General features: G+C 45.7%; 1 protein-coding gene across 15 annotated transcripts in view; it reads right to left on the bottom strand.

Moving 5' to 3' along the window:
- The window catches only part of ACOXL (acyl-CoA oxidase like), a 360,428-nt gene that overhangs the window by 247,090 nt on the left and 92,155 nt on the right, over positions 1-21,183 (bottom strand). For all 15 annotated transcript variants that reach the window (XR_011425932.1, XR_011425936.1, XR_011425935.1 and 12 more), the window contains one exon: positions 6,594-6,628. Coding sequence is in view for 10 of the 15 variants with exons in the window: in XM_070235145.1 (XP_070091246.1) it covers positions 6,594-6,628 (35 nt within the window). In the remaining 5 variants the exon portion in view is untranslated. The remainder of the gene's footprint in view (positions 1-6,593; positions 6,629-21,183) is intronic.

The following is a 21,183-nucleotide window of genomic DNA, read 5'->3' as shown; positions in this document are numbered from 1 at the left end:
ACCTCTGTAGACTTCCATTTAGCCATAACAGTGCCAAGTGGAAAATTTGCTCCCTTCCTCATTTATTAAAGAAAGACAATCAGTAAAAACAAAAAACAAAAAACAAAATAATTCTCTTGGGGATGAGGTTGCTGCTCTCTCACTCTGCTTTCAGGAACTTTTCTTGGAGATGCGGGCATAGGGGTCACATGCAAAAATTCCACACCGTTGTTCACGTGGCCTCTCCATTGTCCCAGAGAAGCGAGAGCTCAAGGGCAAGATGATCACTCTGGGCCCAGTTCCTCTTGGCCCAGGGCTTCCCACCAGGAGGGAGTAGACTTCTTCGGGCTGCTGCAGTGTGACAGGCAGGAAGACCATCTCAACTCTCTTTCAATCTTGTAGAAAAAGAAAAAACAAAACACCCACACAGTGGGGAACAATTTCCCCACTGTGTGGGTGGTGGGGCCCCGAGAGCTGTTATCTGCAAAGGGCACTTCTGGGGGTTACCCAGCTGTCACCACTGTGTGGATTCCACCGAAAACCTCAAGCCAAACAGTGGAGAATGAATATCAAGAGACAATTTTCCACTCTGTGAAAATGACTTGACTTTACAAAAATAAATTCAAATGCCAAAATAATAAGCAAAATGTGTGCAGGACCTGTTGTTAAAGGCACCGTCGGTTACAGCAGATGCTCTCCCTTGCTGGGTACATCTATACCATCAGAATGTGATGATGTCATTCTCCGCTTCCCGACCCTTCAGCATCTTACCGCACACGATGTCTCTCTCACACACACATACACACACACTCATATCCCAAACAGACAGGTCTGGAGTAACTGGTCTGGCAGGAGTTGGAGGGTGAAGCGCCCTGTCTCGGGGCAGGGGTGGGAGTGGTTGTGGCGTGTCTGTGTTAGTGGAGGGGGGAGGGTGTTCTTAACCCTGAACATGTGAATTTAACAAAGGAGATCTGATAGTGGAAGCACTGACGCATACGCCTGAAAACAACCCCAGGCATCCTTCTGGCCTTGAGCCTCTTTTTTGCCACACGTGGGCCCCTCTTGCTCCGGGCTGCTCTGAGAGTGCCGCCTGCTCGCCAAGGTTATAGGATTTCGGCGACTTCTTTCCTTCCTGCCACACTCATGTCCTTTAAGTCCTCCAATCTGTTCCTCCTCATAGGTGAGCCCATCCTCCCAACCCCGCCATCTCAGAACCACGTTTGCCGCCTCCTTTCCCTTCATCCCACCCCCATCTGCTACGGGAGGGGGTCGGCTGGTTTTCTCCGCCATCTCTCCTGGCCCTGGCCCTCCTGTCAGAATTTTGGAGACAGACCTGATGATTAGAACCTAAAGTCCCAAACTTTGCTTCCAAAAGCATCCCCACCCACACAAAGGGGACCCAGGAAGCCCTCGATCCTGGCATCTGGGTTACGAGGACACGTGACAGGAGAATTGGAAATCCCTTCTCAATATCAACCTGAGCCTCTGAAGTGACCCAGAACTACACAGACATAAGATCAAACGCCTTTTAAAAAAGTAATCGACAGGAAAACCATATGGCTGTTCCTCAAAAACCTAAAAATAGAATTACCATATGACTCAGCAATTCCACTTCTGTATATACCCAAAAGAATTGAAAGCAAAGTTTCAACAAGATATTCATATACGCATGTTCGTAGCCAGCATTGTTAGCAATAGACAAAAGTGTCCATTGACAAATGAATGGATAAACAAAAGGTGATATATATATATATATATGTATGCAGTGGAATATTATTCAGCCTTAAAAAGAAGGAAATTCTGACACATGCCACAACATGGATGAACCTTGAGGACTTCATGCTAAGTGAAATAAGCCAGACACAAAAGGACAGATCCTGTATGTATTCACTCAAATGAGGTTCCTAGAATAGCCAAATTCAGAGACAAAAAGTAGAATGGGAGCTACCGGGCCTGGGGGAGGGGTGGGGTGTTAGTGTTCAATGGGAACAGAGTGACAGTTTGGGAGGATGCTAAAGTTCTGGAGATGGGTGGGGTGATAGTTGCACGACCATGTGAGTGTACTTAACATCACTGAACAGTATACTTTTTAAGGGTTAAAATGGTAAATTGTACATTAGGTATATTTTACCAAAAAAAATGTAATCCACAACAGGATGGAAGTTTCAGCTAGTCTAAATAGGCTAGCAGGATCTTTAAAGATGGGACACAACCAGAAACTCACACCTTTTATCTTCCTCCTCCTCTGTGAGGACAGAGGTGAGTAACAGGGCCAGGCAGCAGGAGGCAACACAGTGACCTGGGGACCTCTGAGAGGAAAGGCCGATTCCTCCTGTGCCTGCTGACCCCAAAGACAAGACAAAGAACACGAGATGAGGGGCAGGTGGTGCCAGCCTGATCTACAAATGGCTCTTCGGTGACACCCTAAATGTCATCAATTCCTGCAGACTTGGGATTTCCCCAAAGATGGTTTCTCCCCACCACAAATTGACAGATGCTGTTGCACTTCCTGGAATTTTTAAATAAGAATTCCTTGTATTTCAGAAACAATTTTTGAAAAACACAACCTCTGACAACACCCTCTCCATTTCCACTGTCTTTAAGATGTTGGTACCCGACAGGCCAAATGCTCCTCAGTAACTCTCCTCATCTTGGCTTCTGTAAATGGGACATTTACACTTTGGTACAGGCCCAGCCAAGCCAAGAACATCTACACATCATCACTGAGTTACCGCAATCACTGTCTAATCCTTCTCTCTGCTCCTAAAGTCTTCAGACTCCTGTGCGGGGACACACAGCTGCTGCCGGCAGCCTTTTGTGAATACTGCCCTCACTGGGCCACCACTGGCTCCGGGGTCCCCAGACCCCGAGGTAGATGGTGAAGGACCTTGGAGCTTGCAAGAGAGTCTCTGTAGATCTCTTCTCTTTCCTCCTCCTCAATCTCATTACTTTCCGTGGTGACTTATTTCGAGTTTTGTCTGTTTTTCGCTGCATTTATGTAAATATCCATGACTCCCTGCTCTGAACTTGACACCCCAGAGCCAGAACAGAGGACAGGACAGCCTGGAGGCAAACACCCCTGGAAACACAGCACAGGGGCAGCCACGTTCGCCAGGACATCTCCCATGAGAGCCCAGAAGGTGGCCTGGCCGGGAGGAGTGCAGGGGCATACTGCCATGCTGCTGAGGTGGGGCCCGGCCTCTGAAGAGAGATCTCGTGTAGGACAGACAGCGGCTGAACTTCCGCCAGCATTCTGTCCAGCTCTGCGCAGGCCCTTTGTTCTGAGGAGTGGGTTCTAAGTTTCGGGTTGAGGCTGAAGTACCAGGGCTACAGAAGGTAGGCTGAGGCAGCCAGGATCCAGCCCATCCCTCCACACTCTGCGTCTCCTCCAGATAAATGTCCAACAGTAACTTAAAGACTATGTCTTCTCAGGGACCAGCATTATCAGCCTGCCAGGGGCATCTGCCTGTGCCAGCTGGGCCTGCCTCTCACTCTCCCACTTTAGCAGAAGGAGAATGGTTTCAGATTTGCTTCCTCTAAGAAGCCTCCTTTGATTGGTTTACCTCCTCCTCTAGGACTTGTGGCTATCCTTAAGTATTCTTCGCACATCCCTATTGTACATCTCCAACTAGTAAGTGCCTTGTAGCACAGACAGCCTCTTAAATTTCTTTTCACAAGTGCTCTAAATAAGTAGTACTCAAACATTCAGTCGGGTTCTTTGGCAGATTGCATTCTCCAAAGATGACCACGTGAAGATCTCCCACCTGACACGCTCTTGTAACACTCTGACCGATGCTCCTGCTGAGAGGTGAGGTTTCTGCTCCCTCCCTGTGAATGCAAGCAGGGGCTTGGGACTGCTCCAACCCGTAGAGCAAGGTGGAAGGGATGCTCTGTGACTTCCCAGGCTGGGTCACAGAAAGGAGACAGCCTCCACCAGCTCTCTCTTTCCGGGACACTCACTCAGAGAAAGGCGAGCACCATGCTGTGAGGAAGCCCAAACTAGCCCATGTGGAGATCCACACAGAGAGGACCAGAGGCCCCCAGCCATCAGCCAGCATCATCCACCAGACACACGAGTGAATGAGCCTCCACGTGACTCTGTCCCCAGCCCTTCCGTCTTCCAGCTCAGGCCCCAGACTGGGAGGCAGAGACAAGCCATCTTCGCTGCCCTTTTCAAATCCTTGACCCATGCGCGAGCACGATAAATGGGAGCTCAGTGACATTAGGCGGCCATGGGAACTGGGGCAGTTTCCATAAATGTGACCACAGGATGAGCAATTCCAAACCTCTACCCTCTCTAGAATCAAGTTTTGTTAACTGCCCCCAACAGCCTTCATCACAATGGAGCTCCTGTTCTCAGCTCGGGGGCCCACCTTTCGACTCAGCGTCGTAACCATGTCTACCCACCACATTTCCTCAGCGAGGCTGGTCTGCTCTGGGGAGCGGGGAACCAGAGGAAAAGTGCTCTACACTCCGAGCAAAGCGCTTCCCTCCAGAGCACCCCCGCTGCCCCCCACCCCATGGGGACGCGGATCTGAATCGCCGCCCAGTCAAGGGTAAGAGTACATTTTTCCTTCCCCAGCGAAGAACGTGTGCAGCCCAGAGGAGACTCTCCACCAACCTGGGGTGGTGTCGGTGACAATACAGAACGGTGCCAGCACCCACCCCGGGCACGGTGGGGGAGCAGGACTCTCTGCACAGACACAGGCCTGGGCCACAGTCAAGCGCAGGGCAAAGGCCCATCCAGCCAGGACCCCTTCCATCTATCCCGCTCCACTCTCACCTGACTCCATGATTCGAGAAGGTCCACGGGTGGGCGGAAGTCCCTCAGCCTGACGAAGCGTTAAAAAGAGAGCTTTCTTCTCAAGCTCTGTACAAACTCTGAGTGTCTGCCCACGTTAGAACGCGCCACAGCAGAGGAGCCCTCCCCATCGTGGGAGAGAGCACAGTCTGTTCCCCGAAGGAGAGCAGGAGCTCGGCTGTCCCGGGGAAGAGGCACCTTCAGCTCACAGAGGGACAGGCAGCAGTTTTTCTGAGGCACAAGACTCACAGAGGAGGGAAATCCCACCGAAGGAAAAGAAAGGAAATGGTAAAATCTCTCGCTCTGTCTCTCTCTCTCTCATACACACACACCCCCCATTCTAGAGCAGAAGAGCAGATCACATTTAGGACACTCCAGAAGAGGCTCTTGCAAGTTCCAGGGAGAGCATTTCCAAGCCGCCTGCCATACATACACACACACACACACACCCCAGCATCCAGCCAGCACGGAGTCCAGGGCCCACAGTCCACACCACACTTCCTATGTGCGGAGCCCACGTGCCTCTCAGCACAAGGGAAGAGCGTGCTCTGCAGGCCACTATGCCTCGCCATGTGCAAGCACCAGGCACACTTATGACTCCAAAACGTAAAAGCCATCAAGGGCTTCTCGGGAGCAGCTTTCCTCCAAGGGTACCCAGAAATGCCCCACAGGAACACCTTTCTTCCCACACACTCACTTCTACTGCCCCGGGTCCATCCTCTCCTGGCCACCTCCCGCTCCAACCTCCCCAGCTCCCCAGCAGCTTTCCAAGTCTTGGTGACCGCCCACTTTATTGCCCAATTCACATTTCACTGTAAGCCTGCAGATAACTTGTTACAAGCATTTTTAGAAGGCACACTCATTTTGAAATCAGGTAACCATGACTTGTTTGTGGAGAGCTGGCCAGGTGTCCAGAGCCATCCGTTGTACCCCAGGAAGGTGAGCTGAAGCCCGTCACCAGCGGGTGGCACTTTGGGGAGGCTGTGCACACAGTTTGTGTGAGGACAGGAGCATACTGCTTAGCACCCCTCCACTGGGGCTGGAACTTACTTTAATTAATTCAACACTTTAGTACATTTTGATGCATGCAAAGGGGCAGGTTTGATACCAGTACAAGAAACAAACATTTTTCATAAATATGATGCAATTGAAACAAAGGCAGAAATCATGAGGCAAGGCAAAAACAGGGGCTTTTAGTCATTCTCAGGTGCATCTAAGACAGGAGGTGGAGGCCCCGCATAGAGGGGGCAGGGCTCACCTGGCCCTCTGTTGGCCTGGCCCTGCCACTCATGCAGGACCACCTTGTTTTCCGTTCTCACCCTTAGCCAGAGTACATTACCCAGAAATCACTTCTGTGTCCCTGCTCTAGAGCATTATACATATATATATACATATATTTTTTTTTTTCTTCTGAGGAAGATATGCTCTGAGCTAACATCTGCTGCCAATCTTAATCTATTTTGTATGTGAATCGCCATCACAGCATGGCCACTGATAGACGAGTGATGTAGGTCAGCACCCTGGAACTGAACCCAAGCTGCTGAGGCAGAACCTAGCCACTAGGCCAATGGGGCTGGCCCTAGAGCATTACATGTCTTGTTTTAAAACAAATGAGCTACCTGCCACCACTTTACATAAAAATCTTATTCCTCCAGATAGTGCTTAACTCTCGCCAATCAAGCCACTAGAACAATCTCATCTAATTGCTGTGACACTGACACCATGGGTAGAGCAGCCAGCAAAATTAAGCTCAAAAGACCTGTAGATTCCAGCTGACCAAAAGCTATAAAAGAAAAAAAAAAATGAACTTTACCTGTGGCTATAGCGAATGGCTATCGTCAACCCAAGCTGTAATCAAAAAGAGAGAGAAATACATATTAAGTAATATCAAGAATATGCTGAAATCACAAGAAAATTAACACTGTTGATTATTTGTTAAACATTTGCTAAAATGCTCTATTGCTAATGCTTCATAAATAATACATTGTCATCTACATTGATAGATTTTTAGTTTCAACTTAGCTCGTAAAGGATAATTGTATTTGAAAGAGTCTTAAAGAGACCCACAATATTTCATCGTGGATTAGACAGAAGCTGTCTCTCATCAGAAAAGACTTCCAAAACTGGGCTGTTTATTTTTCGCTTTTTAAATTTTTACTTTTTACTGAGGTATAATTGACAAATAAAATTGTGTATATATAACGTGTACAATGTGACGATTCAACATACGTATACATTGTGAAATGATTACCACACATTATCACATTTACTAGCACATCAATCACCTGTCAGTTACCTTTTTTTTTCTTTTTTGGTGAGAACACTAAAGATCTACTCTCTTAGTAAGTTGCAAATATGCAATACAGTATTGTTAACTATAGTCACCCTCTGTACATCAGATCCCAGAACTTATTTGTTTTATAACTGGAAATTTGTAGCCTTTGACCAACATCTCCCCACTCATCCCCACCCTCCAGCCCCTGGCAACCACCATCCTACTCTCTGTTTCCATGAACAAAACAAGGCTTTTCGAGCTCTGAGACAAAGCCGTGAAAGGATGGGATTGCCGAGAGCAGCTGATTGTGAGGCTCACAGCAGAAGATCACTGCCACGCCCAGGTCCTGGGAGTGGTCCCCTCTCTCCCCTCTACCCCAGGGCACTGACCAGCTGGAGGGCCAGAGCCTCCTGTGGAGATGAGCACAGATGTCACGCTGATCCCATAAGCTCAAGGACAGAAAAGAAATCCAGCCTGCGATACATGTGTGGCACCAAGAGAAAGTGTACACAATTGCTGGGCCCAGACATTGGAGGCCCAGGTGACACTGTGATTTCCTCTTTACTCTGCGGGGGTGTCGTGGAAACTTCTCAAGCGTAATTAGAGGTCAAATCATGCAGCATGGGCCTCGCCTAGTTCATGCAAGGTCAGTAGTGGATTACAGAAGAGTCACGCCAAACACGCTCACTGCTAACTTACAGGCATCAGCAAGTTATTTAAACTCAGAGCCTCAGTGTTCACAAACGTAAAAGGGACAAAATAGTTATTTTCTCACAGCATTCATGTAAAAATTAAGCAATTTTTCTATATTTGTGTTTATATCTGTGTCTGTGCCTGCGTGTGGTGCATACTGCCTGACAGATAGGAAAAACTATAAATAATATCTACCATGACTACCACTATATAAAGGCAATACCCCATTTATGAAAAGGTTGTCACATTCTAAAATTAATTTTTAATTTAGTTTTCAGAACTTTGAAAGTATTTCATGTGAAAAACAATGATCGGTCACAACCAGGCCTATGTAAGTCTCATTAACTCAGTTGTGCCTGAACCATGGCATTACTCCTTCAAGAAACTCATGGCAGTTAAAAACCAAAGCATCATCTATAATATCACATCTGGGCAAAAAGTCTACCTAACTTGCACTTATCCCTAAGACATCATTGCCTGTTCCCTTGATGTCGGCCCCCACGCAGGTGGGGGTGGGAGGTGACTTTTGCGGCGCTATCCTGGGTGCTGCAAGACGACGTGAGGGTCCCTGGGCAGTGGGAGGGCGGAGGGGTGGGGAAGACCCGAGGGATAGGAGAGTTAGAAGTAAAATCGTTGAGATAAGAAAGCACAACGTCTCTGTCCAGCTCGACATACTGCAGAATCCCCCAGCTAGTGTTTGAATAACTCGCCTCCAGAATAATCCGTCTGGGTGTTACCACTGTATACACCCGAAATACAGAACCAACAACAATGAGCCACCAGGAATCAGGGAGAACAGGCTTAATTTTACAAAAAGCATATCTAGAAGTGAAGGCATGAAATATATATACCATCAAGCTGGGGTCACATCCCACTCACCTGAGTTTATTCAATTATCTTTCTCAACAAAGCCAGGAGTATATTTTCTTTGAGACTTAAGCAAATAGAAGAAGAAGATGCCTCAGGGACAATCAAGGAGTTAAAGAACAAGGAGGAAATTATTTGGGGAATCAAATAAAAACAGAAACTGCAGCCGAAAGGTCAGAACAAGCAATTTACAGATTTCACTTGCCGGGTAACTTTACATTTCCTGGGGTTAAAAGGTTCTGGCTTACAGTTAGGCTTAATTAGAAGATAATTTTACTGACTGAATATTTTGATAAGCTTTGGAGTACTGTTTAATTGGTGGCTTTTCCACTGTTGAAAGATAAGCCTTTGCTGGAGTAGGGAAAGGAAATGGGCGTGGGAGGGACAAGAATAAGAAAAAAGCAGAAAACGTTGTTAAATGGTAGCTGTGCTGGTTGAAAGGGGACAGGAGATAAATCCTTCACAGAGGTGAATTTCAATAAAGCATTTTTATTAGTTTTCTCCTGGCTTCTGAATCAAATATGTTTTATTGCCATTTTTAAAAGGACATCCTTGTTAGGGAAGAAATTGTGAATCGTGGAATCACACAGACCAGCCGCAGCATCCTGCAGGCTCAGTGTGAACAGGCCAGGTAAAGACGTGCTGGGAACAAGGTGACTGGAAGTGACGCAAAGGCCCTGGAGCTACGTGGCAGCCAACGTATAGGGTGCGTGGGAAGGGGGCATTGCACAGTCACTCTGGAAATGTGGCTTAAACGCCAGACAGAATGCAGGATCCAATTAGGCAGCCCTGAGAAGATGCTGGAACAGTGTAGAAAAGTTATTGTGGGCCTTGCTGTGAAACCCCAGGTTAGAACAGGCAAATGAGGCCAATGAGCTGTGTCAGGAGCCTCCCTATGCCTGCTCCTCCTCACTCCTACATGCTACCTGGCCCTGGAGAGGGCAGGGGAGGTAGAAAATTCTCTGAGGTCTCTGTACCACAGTAAATACCAGATAAAGGGAACTGTGTGATCTGCTGAGAGACGGCCCAAAGACACTTTTCTCTCCTGGCCTTAGGAACCGCCATGAGCCAGCCAGCCCTCACTGAGCACTCACCTTGCTAAGAAGCATCAGCAACTCAGAAATGCTTCGAACAAGTCTCACCACTGCCTGTGTGTGCACATACATGCACATGTGCACACACTCACACCCAACTCGCACAGACACGTGCATATTCATGTGGGTGCAGGCACAAACTCACACATCCATACATGTGTGCATGCACATGTGTACACATGCACTTGGATGCATGCTGTGTGTGTACATATGGCTAAGTACGTGTTCACATGTGCACATGCTTACACAACACTCCCATGCATGTGTATCATGCACCAGTACATATGCACATATGCGCACATATACACATTCCTACAGATGTGCACACACGCCCTTGCCCACGTGCAAGGAGACACTGTGGCATTCAGAGAGGCCCATAGAGCCCCTGAGACAAAGGGAGGCCTCAGACAATTGACCCTTTTGTTGCTGGTCTCAGCAGGGACCCAGGGGAGAGACAGGAGGGAGGCCAAGGGGCTGGCCCCCTGACCCCGGCCCAGCCAGGCTGCGGCCCGGGGATGTGGAGGTCAGCGGGAGTTTTGCGCTGCCGCCCTCCCTGGAGAATAGCCCCCCAGGACATACTGTAAGTATTGCCAGAAAGCACTTAACAAACTCCCATTTGGACTACTTCTTTTTAGATTTACACAATTTGTTAATCGCCAAATTAAATCACATTTTAATGGCAAGGAAAGAGTAATTTAACATTTTTCAAAACCTCCAGCAGCTCCAAAAACCTTTTTCCTGCTGCTTCAGCCTAAAAATGCTCCTTTTTTGGAAGAGCTGACTGAGGCAGCTGTTTTGTATCAAGTCCGAGGGTTTTCTATATGACCCAGGGAGCTCAGACAACAGGCAGACCTTCCTGCATTAAAGGGTAATCTGAGAATAATTTGCCATAAAACACCCAGAAGTGCGCCAGCTGTGGCTGGATACGCCCTATAAAGCACCATGTAGACTGCATGGATCTCGTAAAATAATCATACTAATCTTAGCAAACAGATTCTTAAAACACATTTTAAAAATATATTTTAAAGGAAGGAAATGGTTGGCATGTCTTAGCAGGCTGCAGGGACCTCCCTTGACATGTCCACAATTGTCACGAGCATCTCCTCCCTAATGCCCCCTTGGCCAGTGGCGTCTGCGTTGTTGGGAATTCCTTCCTCGCAGGCCCGCTGGGCTTCATGTTTACGACGTGCTCTCTCACACACGCTGCCAGGGCAGCTGAGGACAAAGAGTCTGGCCAGTGCCATCCCAGAGTCACCCAGTTGGGAAGTGTTCTTGCAATAGCAAGTCCAGAACTTCCTAGGCAGGGGTGTGAACAGGAACCGTGCCCCTTTCACAGGTCAGCCCCCAACCAGTCACAGCCCTGACACTAGGGCTCCCCATTCCTTAAGAAAAGCTGGAAACCAAAGGTTCTATTATGAAAACTCCTACATTTTAAACTGATTTGAATATTTTTCAAATATTATGGGAGCCAAACAAAACATGTCAGTGGAATTTGGCCAGGAGGCCACCAGTCTGCAACCTCGCTTTACGCCTCTGCGTGCCGCCAAGCCTCTCCTCGGGCTTTCACAGCTTCCGATCTGAACTAATGAGCTTGTGACCCATCTGGAAACACCCTTCATGTTATTCCTGAATCTTCCCTCCCTTTCCTATACTTACGTGGAGGTTTTTCTTTAGTTTACTTTTTAAAAAAATTGCAGGAGTCCAAAGATTTATAACATTACAAAATAAACTCAGAAAGAAAAGCTTGCTTCTTTTCCTCCTGCACTATTTTTTTTTCCACTATTCCTTCCTCTTTCATGGGAAATATATGGAAAATGAACATGAATGGGAGAAGAAGAGCCATGGCCAGGACAGAATCCCACAGAGAGTCACGGCATGGACGGAATCCCACAGAGACTCACGGCATGGACAGAATCCCACAGAGAGTCACGGCATGGACGGAATCCCACAGAGAGTCATGGTGTGGACGGAACCCCACAGAGAGTCACAGCATGGACGGAATCCTACAGAGAGCACAGCATGGATGGAACCCCCCAGAGAGCCACAGTGTGGATGGAACCCCACGGAGAGCCACAATGTGGATGGAACCCCACAGAGAGCCACAGTGCAGACAGAACCCCATGGAGAGCCACAGTGTGGATGGAATCCCACATGAACAGAACCATGTTGTGCTGGTACCAAGGATGGGAGAAAGTGACCCACTGAATGGAGCCCTTTAACCTCTTCGCTGGCTCTCCTTCCAGCACTGTTCTCTCTTGGTAATAACCAGGACCCCCATGTTCCTCCCACAGCAGCCTCCAGGGCTGGTCTTCTCAGACATCACCCCAGATCTTCCTGATCCTCCATGCCTGACTCTCGAACCCCTGCCGCACACCCCACAGCTCACTAGTCCTCGGCCGTGGAGCTGTGTCTAGGCCTTTCTTAGGCACTTGCTACGTCCTCTGAAAAAGTAACTGCATTGAACTAACAGGCGCTAATGGTCAGCGGCAATGAGCTCTGGTCAAGCCCCCTGACTTTTCTTGCCTGTTTCCTCACTGTAAAACAGGGGTAACATCACCTATTCCATGGGGTCGTCTTAGACAGATTAACTTCAACCTCCGCAATGAGGCCCAGCAATATCAGTGTCTCCTGGGCGCTTGTGGGAAATACAAATTCTGGGGCCCTACCCCAGACCTGAATCAGGAACTCTGGGGGTGGCTTTTTGGGGTTTTATTTTTTGAGGAAGATTAGCCCTGAGCTAACATCTGTGCCCATCTTCCTCTACTCTAGATGTGGGACACAGCATAGCTTGACAAGCGGTGCGTAGGTCCACACCTGGGAACTGAATCCATGAACCCCGGGCAGCTGAAGCAGAACATGTGAACTTAACCGCTATGCCACTGGGCCGGCCACGAACTCTGGGGGTGTTTTAGCCGGTTCTCCAGGGGTCAGTTTAGGAAGCACTGGATGAGATGATGCCTGCAAAGAACTCAGCAACACGTTTGGCACAGATGAACTCATTAGTTGCCATGATGATGATGATGGTAATGACGACGATGATGTTACAGCTCATAGTAAAGCTATTTTCATTTTACGTCCTCTTAATGTCATTTCAGTGTCCTACACGCAACTTCAGGGATCATAGTCATTGTGAGCTCAGGCGCACGGGCAGGCCTGGGGTGAGGTTTTGGGAGATGGTCCTCCGAGTGCTCACAGGAGTCCGCATCCTGCTGGGATCTACCCTGTCCTATTGACAAACAAGAACAGGGCCGGCTCATGGAGCCCAAGGGTGAGCCTCCACAGGCGGCAGCCTCCCCTCCCCACTGTGCTCCTCTCTGTCACTCCCATCAAAAGAGGGAAAGGACAGCAAGACAGACGGGAGGAAGAAAAACAGCCACCTATTTTTCATTACTGAGTTTATTTTATGATGTTCTCTCTCCTTGGTCCATTAAAATTAAATTAAAAAACAAAACTAAAGAAAAATTCACACAAGTTCAGGAAAAGAAGGGGACATGTATAATGCAGGCTCTTTCCAGATTTGTCAGAAACCTAGTAATTCAGATCTGAAACTTTCAAAAGATGATGTAAAAGACAAGTTGCTAAATCAATGGAAATTAACATTGAACTAACATTGAAACGTAGGCGGTGGTTGTTGAACCAACCTAAGAAAACAGGTTGTTTTGAAGTCTCTAAGCCCCAGTGACTGGAAAGGTAAGACCGACTATGCTGCTGTTCCTCCCGCTGTCCCCAAGAGCCTGAGCCAGGCTCCAACTTTTTGGACTAAACGTCACAGCACTGCTTGAAAAGGACGGAGATGGGTTTTCACAAGGACTCACTTTGTCACCCTATTCACTCACACTGAAAACATTTGAGTCTTGGGCTGCTGCCGCCACAGCTACAGCACCTGGGACCCCCTTCTGCTAGGCATTTTCCAGGGACCGAGCCCAGGAGCTAAGGGGCTCTGGCCGGTCAAGGGACCCCCTGCTCCCGACCTTGGTACCCTCCTCTGCAGAGAGAGGACAGTAATGCAGCGCCCAGGGCCAGCAGGGCAGGAAGCTCTCAGAGCCCGGCGATGTAAGGGCTTCAGGACGCCAGCTGTCATCTTTGTCATTGTCATTAGTGGCCACGGTCTGTGCACCTGTGTCGCAGCACAGCGAGCACACAGCTGGGCCTGGTTACTCATCTTTGTGTGCCCGGTACCCAAAGGGTACAACAGGGCTGCCAAGCAGTCAGCTTCATGAACCACTGGGTTCACTCCAAGTGGTTGCCCTGGTGCATTTATCCTGTCGACGAATGTATGTTTTTAGGTTTCAGGTTTCAAATAAAATAATTGTGGATTTGGGTGATTTTGCTTTCTCTTGATAGGAATGCTGGGTATTCGATAATATGAATAAACCACACACTCTTTTCCTAGAAAGTCTGACATCCATTTAAAAGAAATCAGCAGGACAATGGATGTGGATTCTGTGTGCAGCCTGCAACCTGGAAAACTCTGGAACTTTGAGTTAAATACTGAATACTACTACTTAATACTACCTAAGTGAAGACTACTTAAACGAAAATTTAGCAGTTAAGTCAGAGTTGGCTGGGGGAGGAGGACGAGACTGAAGAAAAGGAAATGGACAAGAGACTAAAGAGAAAAAAATAGGTGACGCCCTCAAATGCAATCAATAACAAAAGCATTTTAGGGCATTTCTAAGATGGAGTTGGGGCTGTTAAATAGAAAAAAAAAATGAAAGGCTCTTCATAGCCTGTCACAGAAGCTTAAAGACCCTACAGCTTGTGACCCGCTCTGACCCCCAGACTGCCATAAGAGCCAAGAGCAAAACTCCCAAGAAAGGAAATCTCTTTTTAATGTAAAATACAAAAACAATTTTAAGGAACTTGTTTCAAGGAAAGAAAATCCCTTTTCTTCCTTCTAGCTTTTACCTACTTTCTCCTCTAATTTTTAACTCCGTTAAAAGGAGTGTGGTAGATCCATTATTGAAAAAGAAACAATCTATTCTTAAACTGTTTATTAGGAGATAATTGTAGATTCACATGTAGGCATTAGAAATTATATAGAGATATAACACAGAGAGGTCCCATGTATCCTTACCCAGTTTCCTCCAATGGTAACATCTCGCACAAAAAAACCCACAAAAAACCTACAATATCACAGTGAGAATATTGGCATCAATACGGTCAAGCTACAGACTGTGTTTCCCTTTTAGAAATGAACCCACTTCCCTCCCACACTCATCCGTGTTTAACCCCTTGCAACCATCAATCTGTTCTCCATTCCCATAATTTTGTCATTTCAAGAATACTCCATAAGTGGAAACATATGGTACGTAAGCTTTGGGGATTAGATCTTTTTATTCAGCATATTTCTCTGGAGATTCATCCAGGTGGTCACAGGTACCAATGGCTCATTTCTTTTGATTGCTGAGTAGTATGCCCTGGTATGGACGTACCACAGTCTATTAATCTGTTAAAGGACATCTGGGTTATTTGCAGTTTAGGACTTCTATAAATAAAGCTGCTATGAACATTCAGGTGCAGGCATTTGCATGAACGTAAGTTTTCATTTCCCTGGAATAAATGTCCAGGAGTGAAATTGCTGGGTCATATGGTAGTCGCATGTTTAATTTTATAGAAAATTGCCAAACTGTTTTCTAAAGTGGTTGAACTAAGATTCCACCAGAAATGTATGAGAGATACTCTTTCTCTACATACTCACCAGCTTTTGGTGTTATCACTTTTTTTTTTAATTTGAGGCATTTTGATAGGTATTATTCTCATAGTCTTTGTGGTTTTAATTTACATTTCCCTAAATGGCTAATGATGTTGAACGTCTTTTCATGTGCTTATTTGCCATCTGGAGATTCTCTTTAGTAAAATATCTCACCGTTTTCTAATTAGAGTGGCTGTTTTTCACTGTTGAGTTTTGAGAACTCTTCATATTTCTACATACTGGTCCTTTGTGAGATGTGTGGTTTGCAAATATTTCCCCCCAGTCTGTAGCTTGTCTTCTCATCTGTGTAACAAGATCTTTACAGAGTAAAAGTTATTTGTTCTGATGAAGTGCAATGTATGAACTTTTTTTAAGGGATTATGTCTTGGTGTCTAGTCTAAAAATTCTTTGTCTACCCCTAGACCCCAAAATTTTCTCCTATTTTTTCTGAAAGTTTTATAAATTTATGTTTTACATTTATGTCCACGATCCATTTTGAGTTAATTTTTGTATAAGGTATGAGACGTAGGTTGAAATTTATTCTTTTGGTCTATGGATATCCAATTGCTCCAGCCCCATTTGTTAAAAAGGCCATCTTTCTTACATTAAATTTCTTTCACACTTTTGTAAAGAATTAGTTGGACATATTTATTCGGATCTATTTCTGGGCTCTTGATTCTGCTCCATTGATCTGTTTGTCTGTCTTTCTGCCAGTACCACCTAGTCTTGATTACTATAGCTATATAAGGAGTCTTCAAATTGAGTACACTGATTCCACCTACTTTATTCCTTTTCAAAATTGTTTTAGCTCTCCTACTTCCTTTGCCTTCCCATGTAAACTTCAGAATAATCTTGCGCATATATGTTTTTAAATCTTGCTGTAATTTTGTTAGGAATCGCATTAAACCTATATAACCATTTTGGGGGAAAATTGGCATCATTATCACGTAAAGTTATCCAATCCATAAACATAGTATGTGCCTCCATTTATTTAGATGTTTGATTTCTTTCATCAACGTTGTATAATTTTCAGCACATAATTCCTATACATGTTTTGTTAGATTTACTCCTAAATATTTCTCTCTCTTTTTTTTTTTTGAGCAATTGTAAAGAATTTCAGTGTCCACACGCTCATTATTAATATAGAGGAATACAGTTTATTTTTGTATGTTTATCTTGGATCCTTCAACCTTGCTAAATTCACTTATTAGTTCTAGGAGTTTTTTTGTAGGTTCCTTGGGCTTTCTATGTAGATAACCATGTCATCTACAAAGAAGGTCAGTTTTATTTCTTCTTTTCTGATCTTTGTGCCTTTTCTTTCCTTATTGCACTGGCTGGAACTCCCAGCACTATGTCGAGTAAGAGTACTGAAAGCAGACATCCTCGCCTTGTTCTCAATATTAGGGGCAAGCCATTTAGTCATTTACCAATTAAGTATAATGTTTTTGTAGATACTCTTTTTTAAGTCAAGGAAGTTCGCCTCATTCCTATTTTTCTCACAGTTTTTATCATGAATGGCACTGAATTTTGCCAAATGCTTACTAAAAAAACAGTTATCTTCCTTCTAACTATCCTCTATCTTCTCTTCTGTCTAGTTCTTTCAAAAAAAATTACACAAAACAAAAAACCAAGCCCTCTGTCCCGGTATATAGAGCACAGGCTGAGATGAGGCTTTCCATAAAACACAATCACAGCTGGTAAAAAGGAGTGCAGTAGGGGCTGGCCCCGTAGCCTAGTGGTTAAGTTCACGCGCTCTGCTGCAGGCGGCCCAGTGTTTCGTTGGTTCGAATCCTGGGCGCAGACATGGGACTGCTCATCGAGCCACGCTGAGGCAGCGTCCCACATGCCACAACTAGAAGGACCCACAACGAAGAATATACAACTATGTACCAGGGGGCTTTGGGGAGAAAAAGGAAAAAGATAAAATCTTTAAAAAGGAGTGCAGTGGATCCTCTATGAAAAGAGACACAACATATTTTTAAGCCAAAAAAAAAGCAACTGCAGATACAATGTAGATGTGCATAGCACATATTGAGGCAATATCTGACATTGGATGATTACTTATATAATTATAAGGAGAGAAGTCTGAAAGACTAAATACCAAATTGTTGGATGAGAGGGGCAGAAAAGGACTTTGACTCTTTATCATTTTATACTCTTCCTTAACGTGTGATGTGAATGCTTTAACATAAGCAGGTATAAATTGGCAAGTTTTAAAAGGTCTAATATAGACAAAATATGGAAAACAATTACATTGCAAAATGTGTAAACCACATAATTTTTGCACACTTGAATTCAATTCCTGTCTTCAGGTGCTGTCTTTGTCAGCCTGAAATGTGAATGCTTTGGCAGGCAGATATTATTAAACTATGTTCCACCTCCACTCATATTCGCACTGAGTGAAAAAGACAAACATTTGAAACAAAGACTCATGAACGGGGGTAAAAGAATGAGGAGACATCTCTTGGAAATATCTTTCACCCCCCCAACCAAACAAATTCTTGCAAGGGTTCCAATTCATGATTTGAAATTTTTAGGTCAGTATAATCTAAAGGTTGCGACTTCGGACTTTAAGGGGAGAGAAATGAATTTGTCCAAAATGATGGACGTGAGAAAGGCAGTGACTGAAATGCCTGCACGCACCCAGCAGAGGGGGATAAAGAACTTTCTCCTACTTCCCCTGCCTCTGACCAGGGTCAACGAAGGACACGACTAGACAAAGAGAGTCCACCTAAGTGTGAATGTGTGGTCATCGTGACATAGAGAAGAAATGGAGCAAATACACTGGAGCAAAAACACCTTCACTAGTTTATAGGCACTGCCATGACCCATCACTGCCTCATCAAGTGATAGAAGAGACATTCCAAGTTTTCTTCATATTTCCAGGACAATTCTCCAAGGTGCCTTCTCTTCCTCCGGAGAGAAAAACCAACTCCCCAAAGAGTAATCAAGGGCAAGTGACACAGCTAAGGGGAGACCAGCACACCCCACAGCTATCAGTGAGGTGTGAGACCAGTGCTAACTGCCACCTTGACCCAACAAAGACCCAAGGACACAAATCCACCACCTGAAGTGGATGCTAGTTAGACTGTATTGTGCTGGCTCAAAATTGGGGTGGGGTTGGAGCACGAAGAGTTTAGCAAGTAAAAAATTATAAGATAGGACAAAAAAGGAAAAGACACTAAATAAGGAAATATAACAAGTATCAAAGATACTCAACCTCGCCAAAAACCCCCAAAATGGAAATTTAAACAATAAGACAGTACAAGTTGGTGATTCCCTATGGTAAAGTTTCCTCAAAGAACCTACCTGAATTCCAACCCCAGCTCTACCACTCCTTGGTCATGTGACCTTGGGCAAATGACTCAATCTCTCTGTGCCTCAGTTTCCTTGCTCTAACTTGGGGATAACAATTGTTATCCCCCCATCAGCCTTGTTGAGAGGGCTGGATGAGATGATGCAAGCAAAGTGCTCAACACCGTGTTAGCACAAAATGAGCATTCAGTACTGTTAGTCAGTGTTGATGATCACAGGAATTAGATCTAGAAGAAACAGTCTGGTAATAATAAACACCAGACGTGGGTGGAGCACATTCGGACCTGTGGGTGGCATTACAAATCGGCACAGCTCTTTTGGAAAACAATTTGATAAAATACATTGGGTCGTGACATTATTGATAGCTTTAGATTACCCCTAAAAGAATAATCCAAAAGAAGGAAAAATCCAAAGATACGCAGTAAAGTCCTATGTATAAAGGTAAAAAATTTGAAATAATGTAAATATCTGTTAATAATTAAGAGAATAATTGTCAGTAATAACACTTGAACTCAATATTGTGTTGTCATTAAAACTTACAATTAAGAAGAGCATATGGAAGCAAGGAATACAAGCTTAGGATATAACATGGGAAAGGCAGAACGTAAGCAATAAGCATTTCCACACACTGAGGTTACATCCACATAAAAAGTTAAAACATGTGACTCCCTCTCATGCTCAGCTCTCCGGCCCAACCACTGTCCAGGGTCAGTTGGTGTCTCCAGTTAAGCTGCTCTGGACCTTGTTCCTCCCAGTTAAACCCGTTGCCACCTCCTTGAGAGTTCACCTTCCCTCACAGGAAGTACAGCAAGAGGGGGCGGTACTTAAGGGGCTGCCTTTCTCCAGCTGAAAACTTGGAGCTGATCACACCACCAGGTCTTGTGGAAAACCCTTCCTGGACCCCAGTGGCTGTGTGATAAAGCCAAGACTCTAAGGCCACCTCAGCTGCCTTGCAGCCCCCTTTCCAACCACTCCACCCTTTCATTCCTTCCCAGCATATCAAATCACCTCTACCCAGCACATCAAATCACCCCCAGACCCCCAAACACAGTGTACTGTTCTTCTCCCTTTCACATCCCATCCCATCCCCCTCAATGCTCTTCTCTCCTCATTCACCTTTCAAACTCCTATTCATCCCATAAACTCCCTCAGACACCATGACTCCTGGGAGGCTTCCATGCCCCACTGTGGCTTTCATCAGTCCCTCTTCTGCCTACTTCTGCACGGCATGCAGGGGCTGCTGTCTGTGCACAGATCTCTTCCTACCATCCTGCAAGCTCTTGGAGGCTGGTTGTCCATCTTCCATCCCACGCCTAGTCCAGTGCCAGATGCACAGCAGGAGCCCAATGAATGTTGTTGAAATTAAGGGTTTTGCGTTTCCTTCACTTCTTTCCTTTAATGTGTTATGCGTTGTCTGTGTGTATTGTCGCATAAAGTTGGTATTTTCTCCCTTGACTCAGCAGCCAAGAGAAGAGCTATCCCAGTGGCCTCCATGTTCTGGTGTAGCCACACAGCAGCCAAGAACACTCTGCCTCCTCACCCTGGTGATGGAGACACAACTGTACAGAGCACCCAACTGCGGGGAAAGTTTTTCCAACAACCTGAGAGGAGATTACAGGATGAGATTACCAAAGATCCTAATTGCTGTTTAAAAAAAGAAAGAAAGAAAGTCAAGAGAGAAAGAGCAAAACAGCATCTCCAAAACTCAGAAGAAAGCTTGGATGTCTTCCAACTTCAATCTGGCATGTTTCTAACACCAGCATGACCATTGCATTGCTATGGTGCAATGGCCACCAGTGACAAAGTTGTAAGTGTTATGTTTCTGTCTATGTGGAAACTACTCATTTGATGCATGTGAAATGCAGGGTTCCAACCACATCATCAAAGTTTGTGAAAAGCCTGTTGTGTACACGACACTCAGGAGGGCATAAAGGGGCACATGGCATGGTCCCCGAGCTCAGAGAATGCAACATAAACCAAGAAAGTATCTTCACTACCCACCATGTTAAGTGCCAGACTCCAAGAGTCCACTGGAGGGTGATCTTGCTGGGAGATGGGTTAATTGAGAAGCCTTCACAGATGAGCTGGGGCTTGAGCTGGGCCTCAAGGGACTGGCAGGATTCAGACAGATATGAGAACAAGGGTGGGCCTCAGCATCAGCAATGGCTTAGCAGTGAGGACTCTGAGTCAGGCAGGGAGTTTGGCCAATAACACACCTCTGCGTGGTATCCACTGAGAACTTTCTGCAAGTCAAATATGGTGCCAAGTGCTGCAGAAATGTCACTTCATCCAACCCTGGTAACAAGTCTGAGACAGAAACATGACTATTCCCACTTTTGGATGGGGAGATGGAGATTAGAGAGTATGCTACCTTGCCTAAGGTCACACAGCTAGAAAGTGATTGAATGCCTGGGGATATCTGGACTAGAGTACTGAGGGTCTTGAGTATCATGCTAAACCTTGG

This window comes from Equus caballus, chromosome 15 (genome assembly GCF_041296265.1).
Source record: "Equus caballus isolate H_3958 breed thoroughbred chromosome 15, TB-T2T, whole genome shotgun sequence".
Lineage (NCBI taxonomy): Eukaryota > Metazoa > Chordata > Mammalia > Perissodactyla > Equidae > Equus > Equus caballus.
This window is presented reverse-complemented; position numbering and strand designations above follow the sequence as displayed.